The sequence below is a fragment of the Camelina sativa genome, chromosome 11 (genome assembly GCF_000633955.1).
Source record: "Camelina sativa cultivar DH55 chromosome 11, Cs, whole genome shotgun sequence".
NCBI classification, from domain to species: Eukaryota; Viridiplantae; Streptophyta; class Magnoliopsida; order Brassicales; family Brassicaceae; genus Camelina; species Camelina sativa.
This window is the reverse complement of record NC_025695.1, coordinates 44146913-44168412: the sequence shown is the minus strand read 5'-3', so window position 1 is coordinate 44168412 and position 21500 is coordinate 44146913. Positions and strand designations below refer to the sequence as shown.

General features: G+C 36.3%; 5 protein-coding genes and 1 pseudogene across 8 annotated transcripts; 3 read left to right on the top strand and 3 right to left on the bottom strand.

The window, feature by feature from the left end:
• LOC104726279 lies at positions 32 to 1780 on the top strand (annotated as a pseudogene).
• LOC104726277 (pentatricopeptide repeat-containing protein At5g57250, mitochondrial-like) lies at positions 1859 to 6111 on the top strand. Of its 2 annotated transcripts, none has more exons than XM_010445103.2 (3): positions 1859 to 5051; positions 5173 to 5513; positions 5596 to 6111. In XM_010445103.2, the coding sequence occupies exon 1, from the start codon at positions 1943 to 1945 to the stop codon at positions 4859 to 4861; it is 2919 nt and encodes a 972-aa protein (XP_010443405.1). In that variant the 5' UTR covers positions 1859 to 1942; the 3' UTR covers positions 4862 to 5051; positions 5173 to 5513; positions 5596 to 6111. The 2 variants fall into 2 exon arrangements, with proteins under 2 accessions (XP_010443405.1, XP_010443404.1); XM_010445102.2 differs by having other exon boundaries at positions 5161 to 5513.
• Positions 8051 to 10799, bottom strand: LOC104726276 (oxysterol-binding protein-related protein 4C-like). Its single transcript, XM_010445101.2, has 7 exons — positions 10460 to 10799; positions 10221 to 10369; positions 9383 to 9631; positions 9161 to 9257; positions 8791 to 9088; positions 8602 to 8704; positions 8051 to 8521 (listed from the first exon to the last, which is right to left on the bottom strand). The coding sequence occupies exons 2-7, from the start codon at positions 10359 to 10361 to the stop codon at positions 8270 to 8272; spliced, it is 1140 nt and encodes a 379-aa protein (XP_010443403.1). The 5' UTR covers positions 10362 to 10369; positions 10460 to 10799; the 3' UTR covers positions 8051 to 8269.
• LOC104726275 lies at positions 12711 to 14625 on the bottom strand. 3 transcript variants are annotated; one of them, XM_019232925.1, is made up of 7 exons: positions 14294 to 14625; positions 13809 to 13864; positions 13586 to 13705; positions 13417 to 13495; positions 13246 to 13332; positions 13087 to 13149; positions 12711 to 12989 (listed from the first exon to the last, which is right to left on the bottom strand). In XM_019232925.1, the coding sequence occupies exons 2-7, from the start codon at positions 13862 to 13864 to the stop codon at positions 12912 to 12914; spliced, it is 483 nt and encodes a 160-aa protein (XP_019088470.1). In that variant the 5' UTR covers positions 14294 to 14625; the 3' UTR covers positions 12711 to 12911. The 3 variants fall into 3 exon arrangements, with proteins under 3 accessions (XP_019088470.1, XP_010443402.1, XP_010443401.1); XM_010445100.2 differs by having other exon boundaries at positions 14299 to 14625; XM_010445099.2 differs by having other exon boundaries at positions 14393 to 14624.
• Positions 14821 to 17810, top strand: LOC104726274 (TBC1 domain family member 5 homolog B-like). The gene is made up of 5 exons (XM_010445098.2): positions 14821 to 15180; positions 15353 to 15456; positions 15567 to 15743; positions 15824 to 17445; positions 17540 to 17810. Exons 1-5 carry the CDS (start codon positions 14981 to 14983, stop codon positions 17660 to 17662), a joined length of 2226 nt encoding a protein of 741 aa, XP_010443400.1. The 5' UTR covers positions 14821 to 14980; the 3' UTR covers positions 17663 to 17810.
• LOC104726273 (putative clathrin assembly protein At5g57200) lies at positions 18105 to 21308 on the bottom strand. The gene is made up of 14 exons (XM_010445096.1): positions 21085 to 21308; positions 20891 to 20960; positions 20681 to 20778; positions 20443 to 20581; positions 20232 to 20359; positions 20051 to 20140; positions 19854 to 19970; positions 19690 to 19755; positions 19542 to 19622; positions 19378 to 19455; positions 19074 to 19268; positions 18916 to 18991; positions 18703 to 18836; positions 18105 to 18633 (listed from the first exon to the last, which is right to left on the bottom strand). Exons 1-14 carry the CDS (start codon positions 21172 to 21174, stop codon positions 18226 to 18228), a joined length of 1770 nt encoding a protein of 589 aa, XP_010443398.1. The 5' UTR covers positions 21175 to 21308; the 3' UTR covers positions 18105 to 18225.

Genomic DNA, 21500 nt, shown 5'->3' with positions numbered 1-21500 from the left:
AACAAAAGCTTTGCTTTTATCATCATCACTCTCAAACGTGAAACGTGTAAAAAAATATGACTCTGCTTTGGTATCTATCACTTCTCTTCCTCATCTCTATCCTTGTTGTCGCCGTCAAACACACTAAGCGGGCAGGACGGAAACCACCGTGTCCTCCAGGCTTACCGATCATTGGAAACTTGCACCAGCTCGGAGAATTACCACATCAATCTCTATGGACACTCTCAAAGAAGTATGGTCCTGTAATGTTACTGAAACTTCGAAGAGTTCCAACTGTTATAGTTTCTTCCCCTGAAACAGCTAAACAAGTTCTTAGAGACTATGACCTCCATTGTTGTAGCCGTCCAAGCTTGGAAGGTACAAATAATTTCATAATTTTATATAAAATAATTCTTTCTCTGCATGTTAATTAGGCCTTTTTTTATCAGGCACAAGAAAGCTTTCTTACAACTATCTAGACATTGCTTTCTCTAGATTCGATGATTATTGGAAAGAATCAAGAAGGCTTTGTGTTCAAGAACTCTTTAGTTCTAAACGAGTTAGGTTGATTGAACCAATCAAGGAGGAGGAGATGAGGAAACTGATTGATTCAATCACTGAATCTGCTTCTCAGAAAACTCTTGTTAACCTGAGCGAGAAGTTACGTTAGTGTGGTTTGGAAGGCAGCATTTGGTGTGAACTTCCAAGGAACTGTGCTCAACAATGAAAGGTTCAAAGAGTTAGTCCATGAAGCTCTCGAGATCTTGGGGATCTTCGATTGGTACACGGGTTTACACGCACGTAGAGAGAGAAGTGTGCGTGATCTTGATGCTTTCTATGAACAAATGATTGGTTTGCATCTAGAGAAAAACAGAGAAGGAAGTGAAGATGATTTTGTGGACTTGCTTTTGAAGTTGGAAAAAGAAGAAGCTGTTCTTGGTTATGGCAAACTCACAAGAAACCATATCAAAGCAATCTTGATGGTAAGTATATAGTAATTCATATCTCATTATAAAACCTTTAAGATTAGTGTTGAAGATTCATGAGACTTCATCTCAAAGCTGTTCTTGATGTTTTGTCAATAGAACATCCTTTTGGGGGGAATCAATACTTCTGCAATAACCATGACATGGGCAATGGCGGAACTCGCAAGAAACCCGAGGGTGATGAAGAAGGTTCAATCTGAAATCAGAGACCAAATAAGGGGGAAAAACAAGAAAACAAGAATCATAAATTTAGATGAGACGAATCAACTCAACTACCTAAAAATGGTGATCAAAGAAACATGGAGGTTACATCCAGTAGCACCACTTCTAGTCCCAAGAGAAGTAACATGTGAGTTTCACATCAACGGCTACACGATTCAACCTAATACAAGGCTTCACGTCAACGTATGGGCTATAGGCCGTGATCCGAGGATATGGAAAAATCCAGAAGAGTTTTTCCCAGAGAGGTTTATGGATTGTGACATTGATGTTAAAGGACAAGACTTTGAGTTGTTACCATTTGGTGGTGGTCGGAGAATTTGTCCAGCAATGTACATGGGGATAACAACGGTTGAGTTTGGTCTTGCGAATCTCTTGTATCACTTTGATTGGAAGTTACCAGATGGTGTGACGGCTAAATACATTGACATGGATGAAGGTTCTGGACTCACTTCCCATAAGAAACATGATCTTCTACTTGTTCCTGTTAAACTATGTTTATAACTTTAGTATTACGCAAGAAACTGTAGCCAAAGTATGTTTGTATGGTTCAATAAGTTTTCTTTGGTTCGTTCGGTTTAGATTAGATTGGCTAACCTGGATCAAACAAAAAATAAACCCGGTTTAATGAGAACCGGACCGTATTCGTTTAGTTCCTTCGTTGCTGTGTCGGCCACTTCTGTGATCTTTTCATTGCCATGGCGAACCTTAAATGCAGAACTAGCTAAGGAGAAAGGAGAGTCCTTTTGCGTAACTCGATGAAGCTCCATCATCGTACTTCTTCGGGACTCTTTTCTCTTCAATCACTCCTCAAAAGCGGCTTCACTCCAACCTTAAACTCCATCGACAAGTTTCTTCGATATCTCTACCGTCGCCAGAAGTTTAATTGCATCGTTCACTTCTACTCTCAGCTAGATTCGAATCAAATCGAAATCAATCACCGGGTTTACTCAATCGTTTCATGGGCATTCCTCAATTTGAATCGGTACGAAGACGCAGAGAAGTTTATCAACACCCAGATTTCAAAAGCTTCGATTTTTCCCAGGACCCATATGTTAGATTCTCTAATTCATGGGTTCAGCGTCACGCGTGATGATCCTAATAAGGGTCTTTCGATTCTCAGAGATTGTTTGCGGAGTCACGGTGCGTTTCCTTCTTCCTTGACGTTCTGTTCACTGATTCATCGGTTCGTTGTTAAAGGAGAGATGGATAACGCTTTAGAGGTTGTAGAGATGATGACGAACAAGAAAGTTAACTACCCTTTTGATAATTTCGTTTGTAGTGCTGTGGTTTCTGGGTTTGTTAGGATTGGTAAACCGGAACTTGCTTTGGGGTTTTACGAGAGTGCTGTGGGTTCAGGAGTTTTAGTTCCGAATCTTGTAACTTATACTACTGTTGTGAGTGCTCTTTGTCAATTGGGTAAGGTTGATGAAGTGAGGGATTTGGTTAGGAGATTGGAAGATGAAGGATTTGAATTTGACTGCGTTTTTTACAGTAACTGGATTCATGGGTGTCTTGAGGGAGGTGGTTTGATGAATGCACTTATGCAGTACAGGGAGATGGTGAAGAAGGGAATAATAAGTCGAGATGTTGTGAGCTATTCTATACTAATAGATGGGTTATCGAAAGAAGGAAACATGGAAACATCATTTGGGTTATTAGGGAAGATGATAAAGGAAGGTATAGAGCCAAATTTGATCACTTTTACAGCTATTATTAGGGGGCTATGCAAGAAGGGTAAACTGGAAGAAGCATTTGCATTGTTCGATAGGATTGTAGATATGGGAATCGAAGTGGATGAGTTTGTGTATGTGACTTTGATCGATGGAAGTTGTAAGAAAGGAAATTTGAATCGAGCTTTCTCTATGTTGGGAGATATGGAGCTGAGAGGGATACAACCAAGCATTCTTACTTATAACACTGTGATTAATGGACTGTGCAGGGCAGGGAGAGTGTCGGAGGCTGATGAGATTTCAAAAGGAGTTGTGGGAGATGTCGTTACTTATAGTACTTTATTAGGTAATTATAAAAAGGAAGAGAATATGGATGCTGTATTAGAAATTAGGCGTAGGTTTGAAGAAGCTAAGATCCCTATGGACTTGGTTATGTGCAACATTCTCCTGAAAGCATTTCTTTTGGTTGGTGCGTATGGAGAAGCCGATGCAGTTTATAGGGCAATGCCAGACATGGATCTGACTCCAGATACGGTCACATATTCTACTATGATTGAGGGTTTCTGCAAAACTGGTCAGATCGAAGAGGCACTTGAGATGTTTAATGAGTTGCGGAAAAGCTCGGTTTCCTTAGCTGTGTGTTATAATCGGATCATTGATGCACTCTGCAAGAAAGGTATGCTGGAGACAGCCACGGAAGTTCTTATTGAGCTGCGGGAGAAGGGTTTGTATTTAGACATCCGTACATCTCGGAACTTGTTACATTCAATCCAAGCTAGCGGAGGTGAAAAAGGAATACTCAATTTGGTTTACAGACTCGACCAGTTGAATACAGATCTTTTTCTTGGGATGTTCAATGATACTATCTTGCTTTTAAGCAAGAGAGGTTATTTCGAGGCTGCAATTGAAGTTTATATGATTATGAGGAGAAAGGGTTTAACTGTTACATTTCCTTCTACAATTCTGAAAATACTAGTGGACAATCTCAGAGCATTGGATGCTTATTTACTCGTTGTCAATGCTGAAGAAAGTACTCTGCCTTCAGTTGATGTGGTAGATTACACAATCATTGTTGATGGTCTCTGCAAGGAAGGATTTTTAGTAAAGGCCTTAGATTTGTGCAGTTTTGCCAAAAGCAGGGGCGTCATTCTTAATATCATTACATATAATTCACTCATATATAGACTTTGCCAGCAAGGTTGTCTTGTAGAAGCTCTCCGTCTATTTGACTCGCTAGAAAATATTGGTCTAGACCCGTCTGAGGTCACATACAGCATTTTGATTGACAAATTATGCAAAGAAGGATTGTTTCTTGATGCTGAGAAACTATTGGACACTATGGTATCTAAGGGACTTGTACCGAACATTCTCATTTACAATTCGATGATTGACGGTTACTGCAAGCTCGGGCATACAGAGGACGCCATGAGAGTTTTAACTCGGAAAATGATGGGACGGGTATCACCTGATGCATTCACAGTCAGTTCTGTCATCAAAGGTTACTGTAAAAAAGGTGATATGGAAGAAGCTCTCAGAGTGTTTGCTGAGTTCAAAGATGAAAATATCTCAGCCGATTTATTGGGTTTCCTGTTTCTGATCAAAGGTTTTTGCACAAAAGGGCGAATGGAAGAAGCTAGGGGACTCTTGAGAGAAATGCTTGTTTCAGAATCTGTTGTTAAGCTGATTAATAGAGTTGATGCAGAACTAGTTGAATCTGAATCGATCAGAGGCTTCCTAGTTGAGCTGTGCGAGCAAGGAAGGGTCCCTCAGGCTATCAAAATCCTAGAAGAGATAAGTTCAAATATCTATCTGTCTGGTAAAAACCTGGATTTTTCTCAAAGGCCACAGTTCCTAAATGGTGTGAATGAAAAAGAGATAAAGAAGGAAGACTATGCTCATGATTTTCATAGCCTTCACTCAACCATTAGTTCTCTCTGCTCCAATGGGAAGCTGAAGCAAGCTAATGAGTTCGTTATGTCTGTGCTCTCTTGTATGCCTAAATAAGTCAGTATTTTTACTTGACTGCTCAAGCTACGAAAAGCCAAGCCAACTTACTCTGAGTGATTCTAACCGACTAGCTGCAATTGAATTTGCAATTATGTTGAATTACCGATCTGGTTAGACATTTAATGGATTTATTCATCAAAATGGAACAACTGGTGGTTGATTAACAGCTTCTCTGTAAGATAAACTGGTAAGTTAGAATTCTCATTGCTTATGTTTTTGCAGTTTGCGAAATTCAGACAACTTTGTGTCTGACAACTCTGTGATTTACACTTCTCATGACCTCTTACATCTTGTAGGAACCTCTACAGAGAATTTAGCTGAATCAGAGAGGAACAGCGGTAGGAACAGAGAATCAGCGGAATCAGAGAGGAACAGCGGTAGGGGAACACAGTTCCAGTCCTTACCAGCTCGAGCAACAGAGAAATTTTTGGGAATCCATGATTATCCAGTCCTTTACCAGCCGAGTCAGATTCACCTTCTTCTCACTAAAGCTGGAACTTAAAGATGTGGCACCATGGAGAGTATGGGGAAAGCCATTGCAAAGAAGATGCTATCTAATAATAGAAGAGGCATAATGTTCCTGTTCCCGTGACTAAGAAATCTATTTTACAGCCAAGACAGGAACCTGTGACACCTCCTCAGTCATTAGGTAACAACAGTAATCAGGTTTTACATTTTTAATTCTTAACAAATTCCTGCTTTCTGAAATTGGATATCTTCTTGATTGAAAGGGAGATATATTGGAAGATCCTTTGAGTGAGCCAAAGAAAGATATGCACATGATGAGTGTAGACTCTGAAGATGCTCCTGATGAGCCTGTGTACATTGAGGGAATCAATGGACGTTTTCATGGAGAAGCTAACGGAGAAGACAACTGGGTCGGTTAGATTAAAGCTGTACAAAAGGAGTGTGACGGTGACGGCGCGGCGGCAGAGTCCGTTTAGTATGTATAGACAGGACATATCATCGTTTGAAGGGAGTGAGATTTACAAGCAAAGTGGATGCAGTTGGATTCGTTCGGTTATATGGTACCCTTGATCTTCCTATGAGCTTTAGAGCCATGCTTGTCAAAGGGAATCTAAATGTGTTCCATATTCATGTCTTGTTGTTGATGACTTTTGTTTTGCATTTGCAAATACATATCTGCCCTTTTTATTTTCAATTTAGACTGGAGGAATCGCTCTTACACTATTTTGTTCTGAAACAGTCTTTGTACAATAATCCATCTTATTTTTGTTTTCTTGTTATTTGTAAAAGGGAAACTCCAATGAGATATTTAGATTTCTCATGTAAAATTCAGTTTAGAAAGAACTATCCATTTTGATTTATGTCATCATCAAACGTGTGATTAGTGTTACTTTTTTGGTTCATTACCAAACTCCAAGCAATCATATCTTCTATATCAAACCTTTGTTGATTACTGTCGATACTTTGAATGTCCACAAAGTAGATTTCAAGCAGTTCCTTAAGTCGTTGAACTCTTCAAGAGTGTCCAAAGATGAACAAATAACATGCAAAGGTGCTCCACAGTTCTGTATTCGAGTTAGCATCTTCTTAGCTATTGCGATTTGACAGTTGAAGAATTCACAGTATTCCATATGACCACTATTGTAGGCATCTTGACACCTGTTGATTCTCGACTGATAAATCGGGAAACATTCAGGTCAAGCGCCTCAAAATATTAACAGCATCATCGATCTTTAGAGCCTCCACGATCAACACAGGCTTTAACGCCTTGAAGGTGACATACTTCTCCACGGCACCGCATTACCAATTTCTTCCTCAGCCATCGGAGAGAGTACAAGAATAGTACATTTGGAATCAAATCATTTTATTAGTACACTATTATTATCCCATGCTGGATTAAACAAAATACGGTAGGTTGTTGGGTTATGTAGTAGTAGTAATCATATAAATTTTCGTATAAAGTTGTATCATTAAAATAAATGAAATTTTAAAAAATGAAATTTTACATAATTAAAGGACCAACTAAAAATAATTTTTATTTGGTCCACATAAGGACAATACAGAACACACATCAAGTTGTATTATTAAAAATTGAAATCATTAGTAAGAATAACCCCATTGGACTAAAAAATCCATAGCATAAGGATACAGTAAAACCTCCATAAATTAATACTCGCTATAAATTAATAAATTCTTCCGGTCCCGAGTTGGGCCAGTGTAAAAAATAACACATTTCGATAAAATAATAAGATAATAATTTTTTTTGGAAATCCTATGTAAAAATATGGTCTCATCAATATCATAAATTAATAATCATATAAACTGATATATATAAGTAAATTTAGTGAAATATGATTCTATTGTTGTTTGCCTATTCTTGAAATTTGCATTCTTGTTGGAATTCATCTCTAATTTTTTTGTTGTTGTATTTTCAAATCACATCCATAAACTATGAAGAGTCATAGATGCGATAATTGCTTTTTTAGTAATTGGTTTTAAAGGTACCGCAATATCTTCTGCGACTTCATCAATAGTAGTAACATTTTTTTCTAAACTCTAAACTTCTAACATTTCTCATTAAAACCTAGATAATCTATTAAACAATTGACATTCATCCTATTACGATAACCAAGATTATAAATTAAGAAAATTCTTAAAAAATGTGAATGATAACATTTGTAATAGAAAATTTTCAATATGAAAATAAGAAAGTTTCTTCAGAAATTAATAAATATTAATTTATCGATAAATTAAAATCTCTATAAATTAATAAAATTTCATGGTCCTGACATTATTAATTTATAGAGGTTTTACTGTATATGTTGGGTAATAGCCTGATTACGTAAATACTGCCATTTTTATATGTATAACCCTTCCAGATCCTAAATTTTGTGGTGAGCATCGACGATCTTTTTTTTACACACAAGCAAATATTTAGTAATGATATTTTAACTGGTCATCAACTTATTAGTGGACAAATCTTCAACTAAAAATAGACAGTATATAATATACTAATTCAAAAAAAATACATAGCAATATACATTTTAAAATATAGAAAAAATATAATCACAATTTATCGTATAAAAATGGACAGATGATTTTTTGATAATAACTAGTTAAAATGTTACAACAAAGAAAAAAAATAAGGTTAAAAATATATCTTTTAACTTTGTAAGCTGTAACTATTTTTATTTGTTGTTGTTGTAAATCACCAACAACAAAATAAGGTTCCGATATCGATAATTATTATTGCGTAAATTACACTAATTATAGTTATGTGAATATCAGACGTCTAAAGTTCTAACCAATAACGATAGATGACCACAGCAGAAAGAAAAACACAATAAATGATATACCATATCGATTTGTTTTCTCTGTGCTCCACACATCTCATAAGCATTTACATCTTGTAGGAACCTCTAGAGAGAATCAGCTGAATCAGAGAGGAACAACGATAGGAGCCCGAGGAACTGTAGGCTGTAGAGGAACACATTCCCGTTCCTTACCAGTTCGAGCAACTGAGAAATGTTTGGGAATCCATGATTCTCCAATGGCCTCTCTTTTCCTCAAAGACTCCCTCTGCTTCTCCTCCACATCTCTCTTAGCTTCTCTTGCTTTCTCCCAATCTTTCTTCATGATTCCTTCACTCACCTCACCCCACACCATCCCCGACTCCCTCTCACTCACCTCCTACAAACCAGAAATAACCGAATTACGAAAAATCAAGCAAACATTATGATCTCCCGGGAAAGTTTCTAAAAAAAAGTAACCTGCATGTTCTCGACAATGGGAGTTTTGAGCTTTGCAATGTTTTCACTTGCTTTGTATATAACCTCAAGCTCTCCGGTCTTGGTATTTTTCGCGGTAACAATTCTGAAAACATTAATTATCTTACAGTAAATCCTATGTTTAAATGCAATATGCTTTGAAACAGGGATTCTTCTTCTTGTTTTTGTTACCTGTCCCAATGTCCAAAGATTTCATAGAGTTGTTTCCTAGAGGAAGATTCAAAGATCTTTCCTTTAATGGCTATTTTGTTGTTTCCTGTGAATCTACTGACAAAGGAATCGGAGACTAATTGGAATTCGGCTTCGAGTCTCGTCTCCGGACACTTAATTAAGATTTTTCCAGCCCAATGAGCTCCCATCGCCGGTAGAAATGTCATCAGTAGTTTTGGTTGATTCATTACGTAAGTCTCTTTGTGATTGACAAGTTTCACAACTCTTTTACCCTTCACCTCAACCTCCACGTAAGCACCTTTAATGCATGTAATTAAAATGGTCAATTATATTTTTTAAATGAGATTTCTCATTTGATTATTATACGTACCACGAAATTTAGGTGTGAAGTATTGACATAACATTACGTCTATGTTTTCTTTCTCGTGAGTTGCATGAAGAGCTGACACTGGTGGATGATGCGATATCTGAAAATATCAAAAGATTAATATAATAAGTTCATCGATCACTAATAATTTAAGCATACAACACTGAAATAGCTATTTTTTTAATAAATCAATATAGTATTCTTAGAAACAAAAAAAACACATGCCTGCTCTACGAGAACGTTGATGTGAGCATTGGACACGTGATGAGTTTCGCCGATGACAGGATTGTAGGGAGCCATGCCAAATATCAATGGCCGGAGAGTTGAGATGTACCACGTCACGACTGATTTGAGCCGTTCGATTGGTTGATCACGACGACCACATTCTCCGAGTAGATCGTGACCATCGAAACTGTACACTATCTCGCCATAGCATTGCAGCTGCGATCTCGGTAGGTTCATTTGAGGTGGGAGCTTTTCACAGTAAATGAAACTTAGTTCATGTTTAGAAATCAAAATAAATAAAAACTTATGAATACACCAATGTGTTTTATACAGGGAAGCAGAAGATGAAATATTTAGTACTAAGTGGTAACCAAAGTAAAATTACATCGTGAATTTTTTTTTATTTTTATTTTGGTTAACTTCGAAATATGCTAAATTTATTTTCTTATGTTTTTTTTATTTGTTAATTTCATTTTCTTCTGTTTACATATGTTTTTTGTAAGTCAGAACAACAAAAAAAAAAGGGAAAGAAAATTTGGAATTCTAATTATTCTATGAAGATGAAGGAAGATCCTAGTAGTCCACATATAAGAAACTTTTTTTTTTCTTTGGACAAAAACATATAGAAACTATGAGAGCAAATTTCGAATATTCAGTATGTGGAAACAGAGAAAAAAAATAGAATTCTTTTTTTGGGTGATAAAATTTTGTGGTATAAATTTAGACTCCAAGAAAGTATATACTAAACATAGTACATCTTAAAAATATTCTTGAATATACATACTTTACTTTTTATCACCAGCTTGAAATGACAAACACAGAAACAAGCGTTACATACCTGAAAATTAGAGAGATCGGATCCTGGCCGTACGTTTTTGAAGAGGCTTATGATCCGTTGGATGAGATTGGGAGGTGTGTTTTCAGAGTCTTTCTCATCTTCCAACGAGAAAGGCTTCGCCAAAACAACCTGCTTTCTCATCTCTCCCTCTGCATGTGCACACAAAACAAGTTTAAAGCAACCCAAGAAAACGAACTCTATATATAAAGGATCAATGTGAAGAGAAAACACATACGTACCCTAGAAGAGTGACGATAACCGCGATAGTTAAGGCTTTTCTAATGACGTTGTTTACAAAAGATATGTAAGAATGAAGCAAAATAAGTAGAGATCAGAATCGAACCCTAATGATGATGAATAAAAACTTAAAAGAAACTAAAACGGTACTATTAAAAATTAGCCAGTGGATGATGATGCTATTAATAGAACAACATATCAAAAGAGATTCACCAAACAAGCCAAAATCTTTAAGAAGGAAGGGTTACAAGGAAATGAGAAAACGTATGGAGTTTTGCTCAATGTGTGTGTATATATAATACTACTAAACAACTTTAACTTTATCACTATTTTTTTCTGTGAAACGTTACTTTTCATCTCATTTTTATTGTAAGATGTAGCATCATCTGCCAATTGACATCTCAAAATTGAGATTTGAATACAGATTTTACATGTTAGTATATAGATTTTGTTTCCTTGTTTTATAAGAATGTGAATAAAGAGGTTCATCCCTAACCTAAATAGAGGTTATTGGTTTAAGATTTGAATAGAGTTGTAAAAACTTTAAATGTTATATAAAATATGTTGTTATTAGATCAAGATTTTATTAAACTATGCTAAAGTTTAGTGTTATTAGTTTGTGATTTGTAAAAATTTATTTAAAATCTTAACAAATTTGGATTATTGAATTCAGACTTTTATAAAGTCATTAAAAGTTTTGTGTTATTTAATTGAAACAAAATAATTTAGAATTGTTAATGAATTCAATTATTATATTATTGGTTCATGATTTTATACACTTTCTTCGCTAAACAAAGTCATATAAAGTATTACAAATATATAGAGATTGGTTGGAGCATTTACAAGATTTTAGAAAACTAATTAACAAAACTAATAGGAGTATTTTTAAGCCAAATATACATGTGTTGAAATAAAACATCATTCATAAACAAAAACAATAAAAATACCCCTGATTTGATATTATTTCGTCTATATATATTCAGATTTTTTTTATTTATTCTCAATTTATTGTCCACTAAATCCTAACTACTGAAAATTATACTATACAGTACGTACAGAACATTTAGGTAAGGGAACAAAACATTCAATTATCCGAGAAGTCAATAGTGGTATGGGAAAAAAGCAGGAGGGGTACGTGGTTAGATCAAAGTATTCCTAAACAGATACAACATTGGCATTTTCTATGTATCATTAATGTGATCAATCGACCAGTCGCCAGATCATCGCTGAATTAATTTAGACTGTTCAGGGAAACTGCCTGCAAAGATATTCATGCATTTTTTTTTTTTGTTTTTTTGAAAATGGCATGCAAAGATTCATGCATTTTTCTTTAATATATATTTTTAATACTTTTTTGTATGTAAAATTAAATTGTTTGTTTTATTGACATTTTATATTTTAATATTAGATCATCTATGAAAAAGAGTGACGAATTATGGGGGTTTATTATTATTTAACAGTAAGAACAAAATAATTGATACTACATGAGGAATATGTTTCTCCTACGTATGTCATTTATGGCATCTAAAGAGAAAGAAATAAAATTTGAACAAATACTTTAAAGATAGAGACGATGACTCAACGAATTATATCATTGACTTACTACGGTAATGCTAACATCACATATTCCCAACTAAATTCATTAACTACATATAATCACTGATCGTAATAAGTAAAAAAAAGCTAATATGACCCGTTTCCAACTAAAATCATTAACTATATATAACCGTTGGTTGTACAAAGTTTTAACGGTGTCAATCTATGCTGTTTAATCCTTAGATCAAAAATGAACCGACAAGTTATAATTTGGGATGCAAAAATAAATGAATGAGTTCAGTGAGCTAGCCGAACCACTGCATGACTGCAAACAACAGTTTCACGCGGGTCAAATATTCATGGGCAACCAATGACTTGCAAACATGCTATCATGTTCCTTTTATTATTTTGTTGAAAACTTTTAAACAGCTCTAACATTGCCCCTTCATAAGTGAGGTAATAGTGTAATACTATAAATTTTCTTAAGTCGCCCATATTCAATACAAAAAGAAAAATAGATTGGCCGAGGACTATATTATCTAAACATTCAATTGTTAACATGTAGATGAATCATGCGTAGGTAAGGATAGGAACTTGACTGGTCATGTGAACGATGATTAAACCTTCTGAAGCAGCAAGATGGTTCGATTTGCCATGTATATAAAATCATATCAAATGCCCTTTTCTCTTTAACATTCTACTGTTACAGAGCTCTGATTAGTGATTAACTGATTATTGATTCATGCAAATTGAAGAACTTGGAACATTCTCCGACATCATAGGAGTTTATTTGATTTCGTTCTTTCTAAGGCAAAAGGGAAATATAGTAATACACTAGTTCTAGAAACAGTCATTGGTAGCTCATAGAAGCCATTGATACACTCAAAAATTCCTTTCGAATCATACCGGCCTTTTGCTTCATTTGGGATCCGAAGTACGAACTCCCTGGCGCTTGAAAAATTCTCTGAATCCATAAGGACTCATATCATAATTGTACTGCCAAACGAAACAAACAAGAAAAGTTATACCACTCTTTAGACTCTGCAATAGATGAATAATGTGTTAAAGACAATTTGTGATGCTTCAAACTTACAGGTACAACTTTCACTGAATACCGAGTGATATTTGGATCCTGTACCTTTCCTTCACTACCCGCCTGCATCAGAAATATATTCATTCTACGAGATACACATGAACGCGTACGTGGATTAAAAAGGTTAGATACTAAGAATACAAGAACTTAGAACTATACTTGTTGTGGGCTATGGAATATTTCAATGAAAGGATATTCGCTTTTCTGACGAGTTATACAGAATCCAGGATACTTGGGGCACTCAACCTGAAACAATCCAAACACAACAGTCACTATAATGGTCTATAAAGTTTCCATTTTGTATGCTTTTTATATTGTTTAGGAACTCACCCGCATAAATTTTATGTTGGGATAGAACTCAGCAGCAGCCTCCTCAAGCATCCGGTCAAGATGTTGTGTGTAGTTACTTCTGTTTTACAGAAGAAGACGCACATAAAAATTGAAAACATAGCAAAGAAGGAGGGTAACTTGAAAGGTTTTGGAGAAGGTTAAAAGTTACCTTATAGTGAATGCGACAACAACGGGATAGCCCTGGTGAAGGAGTTGGACAAACTCTCTTTCTGATGTAAAATGGAGAACTCGAGATGGCCCGAGATCCTTAGGGTAACCACTGTAATACCTTCATTTTCAACAGAAAGATCAACTCTTTTTCATGACTGGTCTCTACCGATGTCGCAGTTATAGAATTTAACAAAACAAACTCAAAAAAAAAAACTCATTACTTGCAAGTGGAGCGAAGCTGGAGAAGCGTTCTATCAAGAAATGTTGAATCTCCCATCTGAGCAAACCAAATATATATATCAGACTCAAGAAAATATCCTGATAGCTCTTATTATGTATTTTCTTAATTCCTAATAAGAGATTTTTGAGTTTTGAGTGAGATTTGCTCCAGTTACTAAAGCCAATGCAAAGACAGATCAAGTTCATCAATATAAGTAAGTGAACCTAACAATACCTTTAAATTTACGAGAGAAAGGTAAATATTTTCTTTCAGGCATTTCATCGAACAACATGGGCGCACTAAAATAAACCTCCTCTGGTCTAATAAATCACCCCAATGCAAAAAAAAACACTCATGTGGGGTTTCCAAAAACGTATTCAAACTTGGAATTAAACGCATAAAGAATCTAAATTTCGCCAATCAAACAACAACCCAGGAAACAAAAAAAAAAAAACAGAGCATCGATTGTAAATCTTTTTGTCTCACATTACCACGGAGTGGGGTAAATTGCAATTCGCTTCCTTTGTCTAATGAAACGAATTCGAATCAAACAGATACATAAAGCAGTCGAGGAGATTTGGAAACCTGAAGGGCTGTTTCGCTGCTTCTGCTTCTTTCGATTTTGCTCGTAATGCCTCAAACCAAAATCGTCGGTTATAAAAATCCAAATTGAAGAGGAAGGCCAAGTATTAATATTTGGGTTCGTCTTAGCTTCGAGTTAAACCCGTAAGAAGGAAGCCAAAGGTGGTCTCGTCTTTTATAAAACCTCAGCTTCCTCGCAAACTCTGTTTTTTTAGTTGCTTCAGATGCTCTCTCACGTTGTGGCATTAAAAAATCTCTCTTTTTTACTGTTGTTCTGTCTCTTTTTTTACAGTTTTATAATTTTATTCAGGTAAAAAACGAACCTACACTATGAAACGACGTCGTTCTCAATGAGCCTAAACCATTCTCTGCTCCAAAGTCTCAAACCAATCCCAGATTCTCTCAGCCTCATGANAAAAAAAAAAAAAAAAAAAAAAAAACATAACATTTCAAAAAAGAATACAAATTTGATTCCATTTTTGTCCAAAGCATAAACTTTTTTGTCCAACGAGTACAAAAAACACACAAGAATGAATCTATCGAAGAAGATTGGATTGGATGAAAGCAAATAGCGTTGTGTAAAAAAAATAAATGGCGATACATGAAGAAATCGAGATATCAAGAACACAACAAGACCCTCCTTGCACTTCTAACGCATCTCCGCCGTCTCAAGATCACCGTTTCGAGAAGCTTCGCGGCGTCCGATGGCGAATCAACCTCGGAATTCTCCCGTCTTCTCCTTCCTCCACCATTGATGAGCTTCGCAGAGTAACCGCTGATTCCAGAAGAAGGTTTTTTGGACTTTCCCCTTCAATTTTTTTTCACCATTCTTAGTTACAGCAATTCAGGACTCTGTTTCCAGATTCAGACTCAGATCAATTCATGGAAACACAAGTTTTGTTAAAGTTTTGATTTTTATTTGTAAAGTTTTGATTTTTATGTGTGTGTGTTTGTTTCTTATAGATATGCTGCTTTGAGAAGACGACTTTTAATTGATCCACATTTGCCCAAGAAAGGAACCACTTCTTCAGATCTAACTATTGATAATCCTTTATCACAAAATCCTGGTAAAATTTTTCAAAACTTTACTGTCTCAGTTCTCTCAGACACATTCAATTGCATTTTCTCTCCAGTGTTAGTAGTGATGATTATGAAAGCCTTCTGGATTGTTGTGTAGATAGTACTTGGGGAAGGTTCTTTCGTAACGCAGAGCTCGAGAAGACGCTAGATCAAGATCTTTCTCGGTTGTATCCAGAGCATGGAAGTTACTTTCAGTCCTCTGGTTGTCAAGGGATGCTTAGAAGGATACTTCTCTTGTGGTGTTTGAAGCATCCTGAGATTGGTTATAGACAAGGTTTGTTGAGATACCTTGTTTTTTTCTAGGGTGAATTTAGAATACGTTTTGTGGTTTTAACCGATTTTTTTTGGTAATAGGGATGCATGAACTATTGGCTCCTTTGCTTTATGTTCTTCAAGTGGATGTACAGTATCTTACGGATGTGAGATCAAACTATGAAGATCAGTTCATTGATTTGTTTGACGAATTGGCGTTTCAAGAACGTGATTCTGGAACATATGATTTCGATATAAAAAAGGTTTTGGATGATTCCATGGAAGAGGAAGAAGAGGATGGTGCATCATCTGGAGGCATCAATAAGAAGAAAAAGCCAAAGAGTTTTGATGAGCTTGACAATGAGACGCAAACTGCAGTGTTGCTAAGTGATGCATATGGAGCCGAAGGCGAATTGGGTATCGTTCTCTCTGATAAGTTCATGGAACACGACGCTTACACAATGTTTGATGCTCTTATGTACGGTGGATCATCCCTCGGTTCAGTTTCTGTAGCAAATTTCTTCGTGTATTCTGCTCCAAATGACTCTGTCACAGGACTGCCTCCTGTGATTGAAGCTTCTGGGGCGTTGTATCATTTACTGTCCCTAGTTGATGCTTCTCTTCACAGCCATCTCGTTGAGCTTGGCGTTGAACCGCAGTACTTTGCTCTCCGTTGGCTACGGGTGTTGTTTGGGAGAGAGTTCCCACTGTATAATTTATTGATTGTGTGGGATGAGATATTCTCTGCTGACAACTCTGAGGTAGAGAGAGGCGTTGTTGAGGCTGGTTTAGGGTTTGAATTCAGGATCCTTAGCTCTCCCCGAGGAGCTCTAGTTGCAGGAATGGCGGTTTCGATGATACTTTATCTTAGATCATCGCTGCTGGCAACCGAAAACGCAACTTCTTCTCTCAAGAGGTTACTGAATTTTCCAGAGGAGATTGATCTGAGTAAAGTGATCGAAAAGGCTAAGACTTTGCAGAGTCTTGCTTTGGAGATCAATGCTCGTCGTGATTTAATTCCGAAAGGGTCGAGAAAACAGATGAGAGGTCACAGCTTATCGGTTGATTCGATCTCACTTGGTTCTTCTCCTGTGGGAATAGTACCTGAGAGCTACTGGGAAGAGAAGTGGAGAGTTTTGAACAGTCCAGAAGAAGAAGAAAGGAAGCAAAAAGCGTTGTTGCAGAGACCAAAAGCTGGGAAGAAGAGTTGGTCGGAAAGAGTAAAGCAAAGGCTTTCAAGAACGGAGTCTGATCCTTCACCTGCTGAAGCAAACAAGAGCGGTAACAAGCCGCCTATTAGACGAAGTTTGCTCGACGATTTATCTCGACAACTCGGTGAAAAAGAGATTGACCCTCCTGAATTACCAAACCTGGATACTGATATCGAACGGTCATCTACAGTATCAGATTCACTCAGCTTGGACTATGAGGAGAACAATTCTGATAGAGGCAAAAGCGAGAACCACACGGATTTGCCTCTTTCGGTTCCTGAGAACGAGCCAGAGACTACATCAGGGATGAGTATCTTAAGAGAGAGAAATATTTTTTCAGGTAAATTACAGATGCTATGGAGATTAGGTCGAAACTTGTCCGGTGAGGAGACCTCTGAGACGAAAGAAGCTAAACCGATAGATTCTGAAGATGGAAAGACAGATTCAGATTCAACTGCAGGTAATGGAGATGCGTTAAAGAATACAGGACGGTCCATGCTTGAACATATTAAGGTAAAATTTTGTGAATCAAATGATGGATTTGATTATTATGAACCAAAAATAAACATGACACTTGACTCTAATTTGTGAATGTTTCGGTAATCAGGTAATAGAGTCAGTGTTGGAGCTAAGTTCACCGGAGAATATGACTGATAACGGAAGACTAACAGTTGAAGAAGCTCTTAGAGAACTTCGACGACTTGGAAATATGTTGTTGTCGGAAATGTAAAGTATATTTTCAGAATCGGCTTACATTACATCAGTGTATTGTAAAAATTCATTTGTCTATACGTGTGTATGTGTATGTGTGTGTGTGAGAGAGTGTAATTGTAATGTATATATCAGAAATTTTGATGAGGGGTTTTGTTTTACTTTTAGCAGTTGCTTCACAATAAGAAATCTAGGTTGAAAAAAAAAAAAAAAAAGAAATCTAGGTTCCTTCTACCACAAGGGACCTGAGTTTCTTTGGACTTTGTTCACCCTAACGGGTTTTTTTAACGGTTCTTTGCGACAAGAGAAGAAGAGTGCATTAAATTATGTAACTTTCCCTCCTTTTTTTTGCGCCTTACTCCAATCTATTGTGGACAAAACATGAATAGAGGGAACAATACAAATGAATAAGGTATATATTAAGCTGAAATAAGTATTCAAATTAAGGGAAAGAAGAAAAATCCTGACAATGTAGACGAGTTTAATACTAGCAAAGAATGAAAGAATAATAAATAATAACCTGAATCAAATCGAAATCAAGAAGATAAAAGAAGTGACGAGTCACACTGAGATGACCTTTCTCTAAAGGAGCATATGATGCTGATTGTGTTGTTGTTGTGTACCAGATGAAGGAGGAGCTGGGAGAGCGAGGAAGTCACCAAATGGGTTAGGAGATGAAGAAGAAGCAGGATTTGGTGAGAACTGATGATGATGATACGGTGAGTAGTTGTTGTTATATGGACTTTGATTATTCATCATCATCATTTGCTGTTGTTGCATTGCCATTTGAACGTTGGTTGGTGGAGCCATGTTATTAGACATTGCAAAAGGATCTTGTTGCATCCCAAAAGGGTTAGCAGTCGATAAGGCTGGTTCTACGGCTGTAGCTGTGGCTCCAAATCCGTAACCAGCGTTGGTTAGTTGGATCTGTCTTCTTGCTGTATCGTCTTCGTAGAGACTGTCTAGTAGAAGATTGTCAAATCCTCCACCCTGTGAACAGAGATACCATATGAGTATTAATAGAAAATTAATGAGTTCAAATCCGAATGTGAGACTTACGAGTTTTGTAGCTATTGTAGGACGAGGGTTGTTGTTATTATTGTTGTTCTGTGGTGTGACTAGTGCAAGTTCCCAACCACTTCCTCCTGCTTCTATTAAGCTTAGACTATTTGATGGACCTGAAGTTTCATGTCCTGTAGAGAAATGTTATCATCAGTTGTGACAATGTTTGACAAAGGGCCTAGATGTTACTAACATGGTTATTTTTTCTACCTGGTGGATATATTGCGAGAGCGAATGCATTGTTTTGCTCTATCTCTGCAGCTTTTGGGTTTATTTCATGCAGACCCTGCACCAATCCAAGGAAAAGGGTCACTAAAGTATTGAGGTTCGGTATTTACTAACAATGTATAGAGGTGATGAAGACTCACTAGTAAGTCATCAGTGTCTATCAGTGGTGAAGGTTTAGATTCTTCCTCTTCTTTCTCCTCTTTAGGCTCTTCTTCCTCTTCTTCGATAAGTGGCTGATCATTCTCGGTGTTTTCGTTTTGGTTTTCTTCTTCTGCAGGTTCTTCAGGCTGTTCTTCTTCTTGTTCTTGTTCTTCTTCCTCTTTTTCTTGGTACTCCTGTTATAAAAACAGAACAAAATGTCAAAACCCCAGAAGACCACCATGATCATCAGCATTAAGTTCAACCAAGAATTGAGAATATGATGAGAGTTGAAGTTTCTTTTACCAGTTTTTTCTGTACAGAACCACTCTGAGGCGCTTCTTTAATGTACTCTTCCATTGTCGCAAGAAACGAAGGAGGAGGCTGAAACAGGTTTGTAGATAAGTGAGACTACACACAAGTACTGTTTCAAAAATAGAAACCTGATCCAGAAAAGCTTAAGAACCAACCTGTCTTAAGGTTGGGAACTGAAAGTTCCTTGCAAGCTCTAGCCCTTTGCAGTAATCATAAAACTCAGCCAAATTTTCAGCCTATGCAAAGAAAAATATCAATAAGCAAATATATAAGAATCACAAGTAAGATTTGAAGTTGCTTCACCTGTTGACCAGCACGTTTATATATGTTTAGAGCTTTAACTGCATCATGTCTTGACATCTCAAAGAACTACAATGACACAGAGAAAACTACAATCTATGAATAGAAAGCGCAGAGCGAATTAAAGAGCTAAAGCAGGGAATGAAACTGATTGTTATGGAACAGACCATGTCAACAAGATTAATGATTCCATCATTGATAGCACAATAGATTTTGAAGCTTTCTTTAAGCACCAATGCAAGTGCATATTGGATTAGATAGTTGCTATAAGCTGCTCCTTCAGGCTGCAAAGCTGAAAACAAATAAGAAAGAAATCTTCTCCAGCGTAGAAAAAACAAAACTGAATCTGCATATATGACTTTACTTGACATCCAATAAGCCGGTAAAGAAGCTGTTGCAACGCAGGTAACTGTTCTAACAGATCTTCACCAGACAACATCCTTGTTCTATGCGTCTACATAACCATTTGAACAAATGTTTCTATTAAAACATTTCTAATAAATATTTCTTCATGATGAGTAGTAGTTAGCTAGGAAGAGACAAACCTTGGAAGCTGCACCTGAAGCTTTAGGCAAACGCTCTGCCTCGATGTCATACTTTAAAACTCGATAACACTCAAGCCGCTCTTCTAGAAAGAGCGCGTATGTTCTAACCCAAGCAGAACAGTCCCATGCTGCATCAATAAACATTCAAGCTTCTGAGAATATATGTATCAACAAGAAGTATACAAAAGCAGAGAGAGTTAGTTATATTCACCAAGAGGACTTGTGTCGTCTTTGAAGTTAGAAATTCTGAGGATATGTCTTCTGTGTGAGTAATTAAGAAGCTCTTCTCTAAATGTTGGATCACCTTCTCTTAATGTTCTGTGAATTACTATTAACACCTTCATTGCAACCTGTGTGATTTGTCAAATTAATTCAAAAAAACTTTACAAAGAAAAATGCATTAATATTTTAAAAAAATTCAGAATCATGTTTATAAGAAGAGAACTTACAACCCAATTGCGAGTTTTGGATAACCTTTTTGATAATGCATGAATGCAATAAGCTACATCTGCTCGTGGTTGTATCACAGATGTCGCAGAGAATATTTCTATAGAAATTAAAGAAAAAAAAACATTGTTACATTTCTACAAATCATATCAATTATGGTAATGCTAATTAGGAGATTTAACTAGAAAAAAAAAACAGAGGAATTAACTTACTACGAACATGACGTTCTTTTGGTGGAGATTCAACATGATTCGTTGCCTTGACGATCGCAATATCTAAATCCTATACGTTAACGATCAAAATTAAAAACATGCATCAATGATCATTTTTATATAGAATCTGAATCTTTTTTCATATTTTGAATTTTCAAGATTTACAAAAAAATGGTGAAATCAAGAATGCTGACCTTGAATTCGCTGTTGACCTTAGCGAGACCAACGGTGGTGGTATCCTTAAGCGCTCCGTAGGCTTTTCGTAAGCTCGTGAACGTTCCCATTCGATCGATCGGACACCTTTCTGATAAATAATAATGTATCGTACGTGATCTGGGTGGGAAAATGCTGATTTGTGGATGTGGGTAATGATGTGATCTGAGAGCAAAGACAATAAACGGAAACACAACGATAACAAGAATTGTTTTTTTTTTCTTTTTTTTTTTTACAATAAGCTTCTTCGTCACCCTCAAAACGTGCGTAACAGAATATTAATGATCTGGATCATTTCCTTTTTTTCCTTTTTCCCTTTTTTTTTGTATATAATAGCAAGTTAATAACAGATTATTTATTCTTTTTTGGTATATTTGCAAAAAAAAAAAAAAAAAAA

Bases quoted from the DNA above. Each gene is read 5' to 3' on its own strand.
- LOC104726277 (XM_010445103.2), top strand. From the start codon at position 1,943: ATGAAGCTCCATCATCGTACTTCTTCGGGACTCTTTTCTCTTCAATCA.
- LOC104726274 (XM_010445098.2), top strand. From the start codon at position 14,981: ATGGCGATACATGAAGAAATCGAGATATCAAGAACACAACAAGACCCT. The intron at 15,744-15,823 runs GTTTGTTGAGAT...TTTTGGTAATAG, and splicing joins TGAGATTGGTTATAGACAAG to GGATGCATGAACTATTGGCT. The intron at 17,446-17,539 runs GTAAAATTTTGT...TTCGGTAATCAG, and splicing joins CCATGCTTGAACATATTAAG to GTAATAGAGTCAGTGTTGGA.
- LOC104726276 (XM_010445101.2), bottom strand. From the start codon at position 10,361: ATGAGAAAGCAGGTTGTTTTGGCGAAGCCTTTCTCGTTGGAAGATGAG. The intron at 9,258-9,382 runs GCATGTGTTTTT...TGATATTTTCAG, and splicing joins TCAACGTTCTCGTAGAGCAG to ATATCGCATCATCCACCAGT. The intron at 8,705-8,790 runs GTAACAAAAACA...TAATGTTTTCAG, and splicing joins ATCTTTGGACATTGGGACAG to AATTGTTACCGCGAAAAATA.
- LOC104726273 (XM_010445096.1), bottom strand. From the start codon at position 21,174: ATGGGAACGTTCACGAGCTTACGAAAAGCCTACGGAGCGCTTAAGGAT. The intron at 20,360-20,442 runs GTGAATATAACT...TTATTGATGCAG, and splicing joins AGACGACACAAGTCCTCTTG to CATGGGACTGTTCTGCTTGG. The intron at 18,837-18,915 runs GTAGAAAAAATA...ATTTCTCTACAG, and splicing joins TCTCGCAATATATCCACCAG to GACATGAAACTTCAGGTCCA.
- LOC104726275 (XM_019232925.1), bottom strand. From the start codon at position 13,864: ATGGGAGATTCAACATTTCTTGATAGAACGCTTCTCCAGCTTCGCTCC. The intron at 13,333-13,416 runs GTGAGTTCCTAA...GGATTGTTTCAG, and splicing joins CCAACATAAAATTTATGCGG to GTTGAGTGCCCCAAGTATCC. The intron at 13,150-13,245 runs GTATAGTTCTAA...TTTCTGATGCAG, and splicing joins TATTCCATAGCCCACAACAA to GCGGGTAGTGAAGGAAAGGT.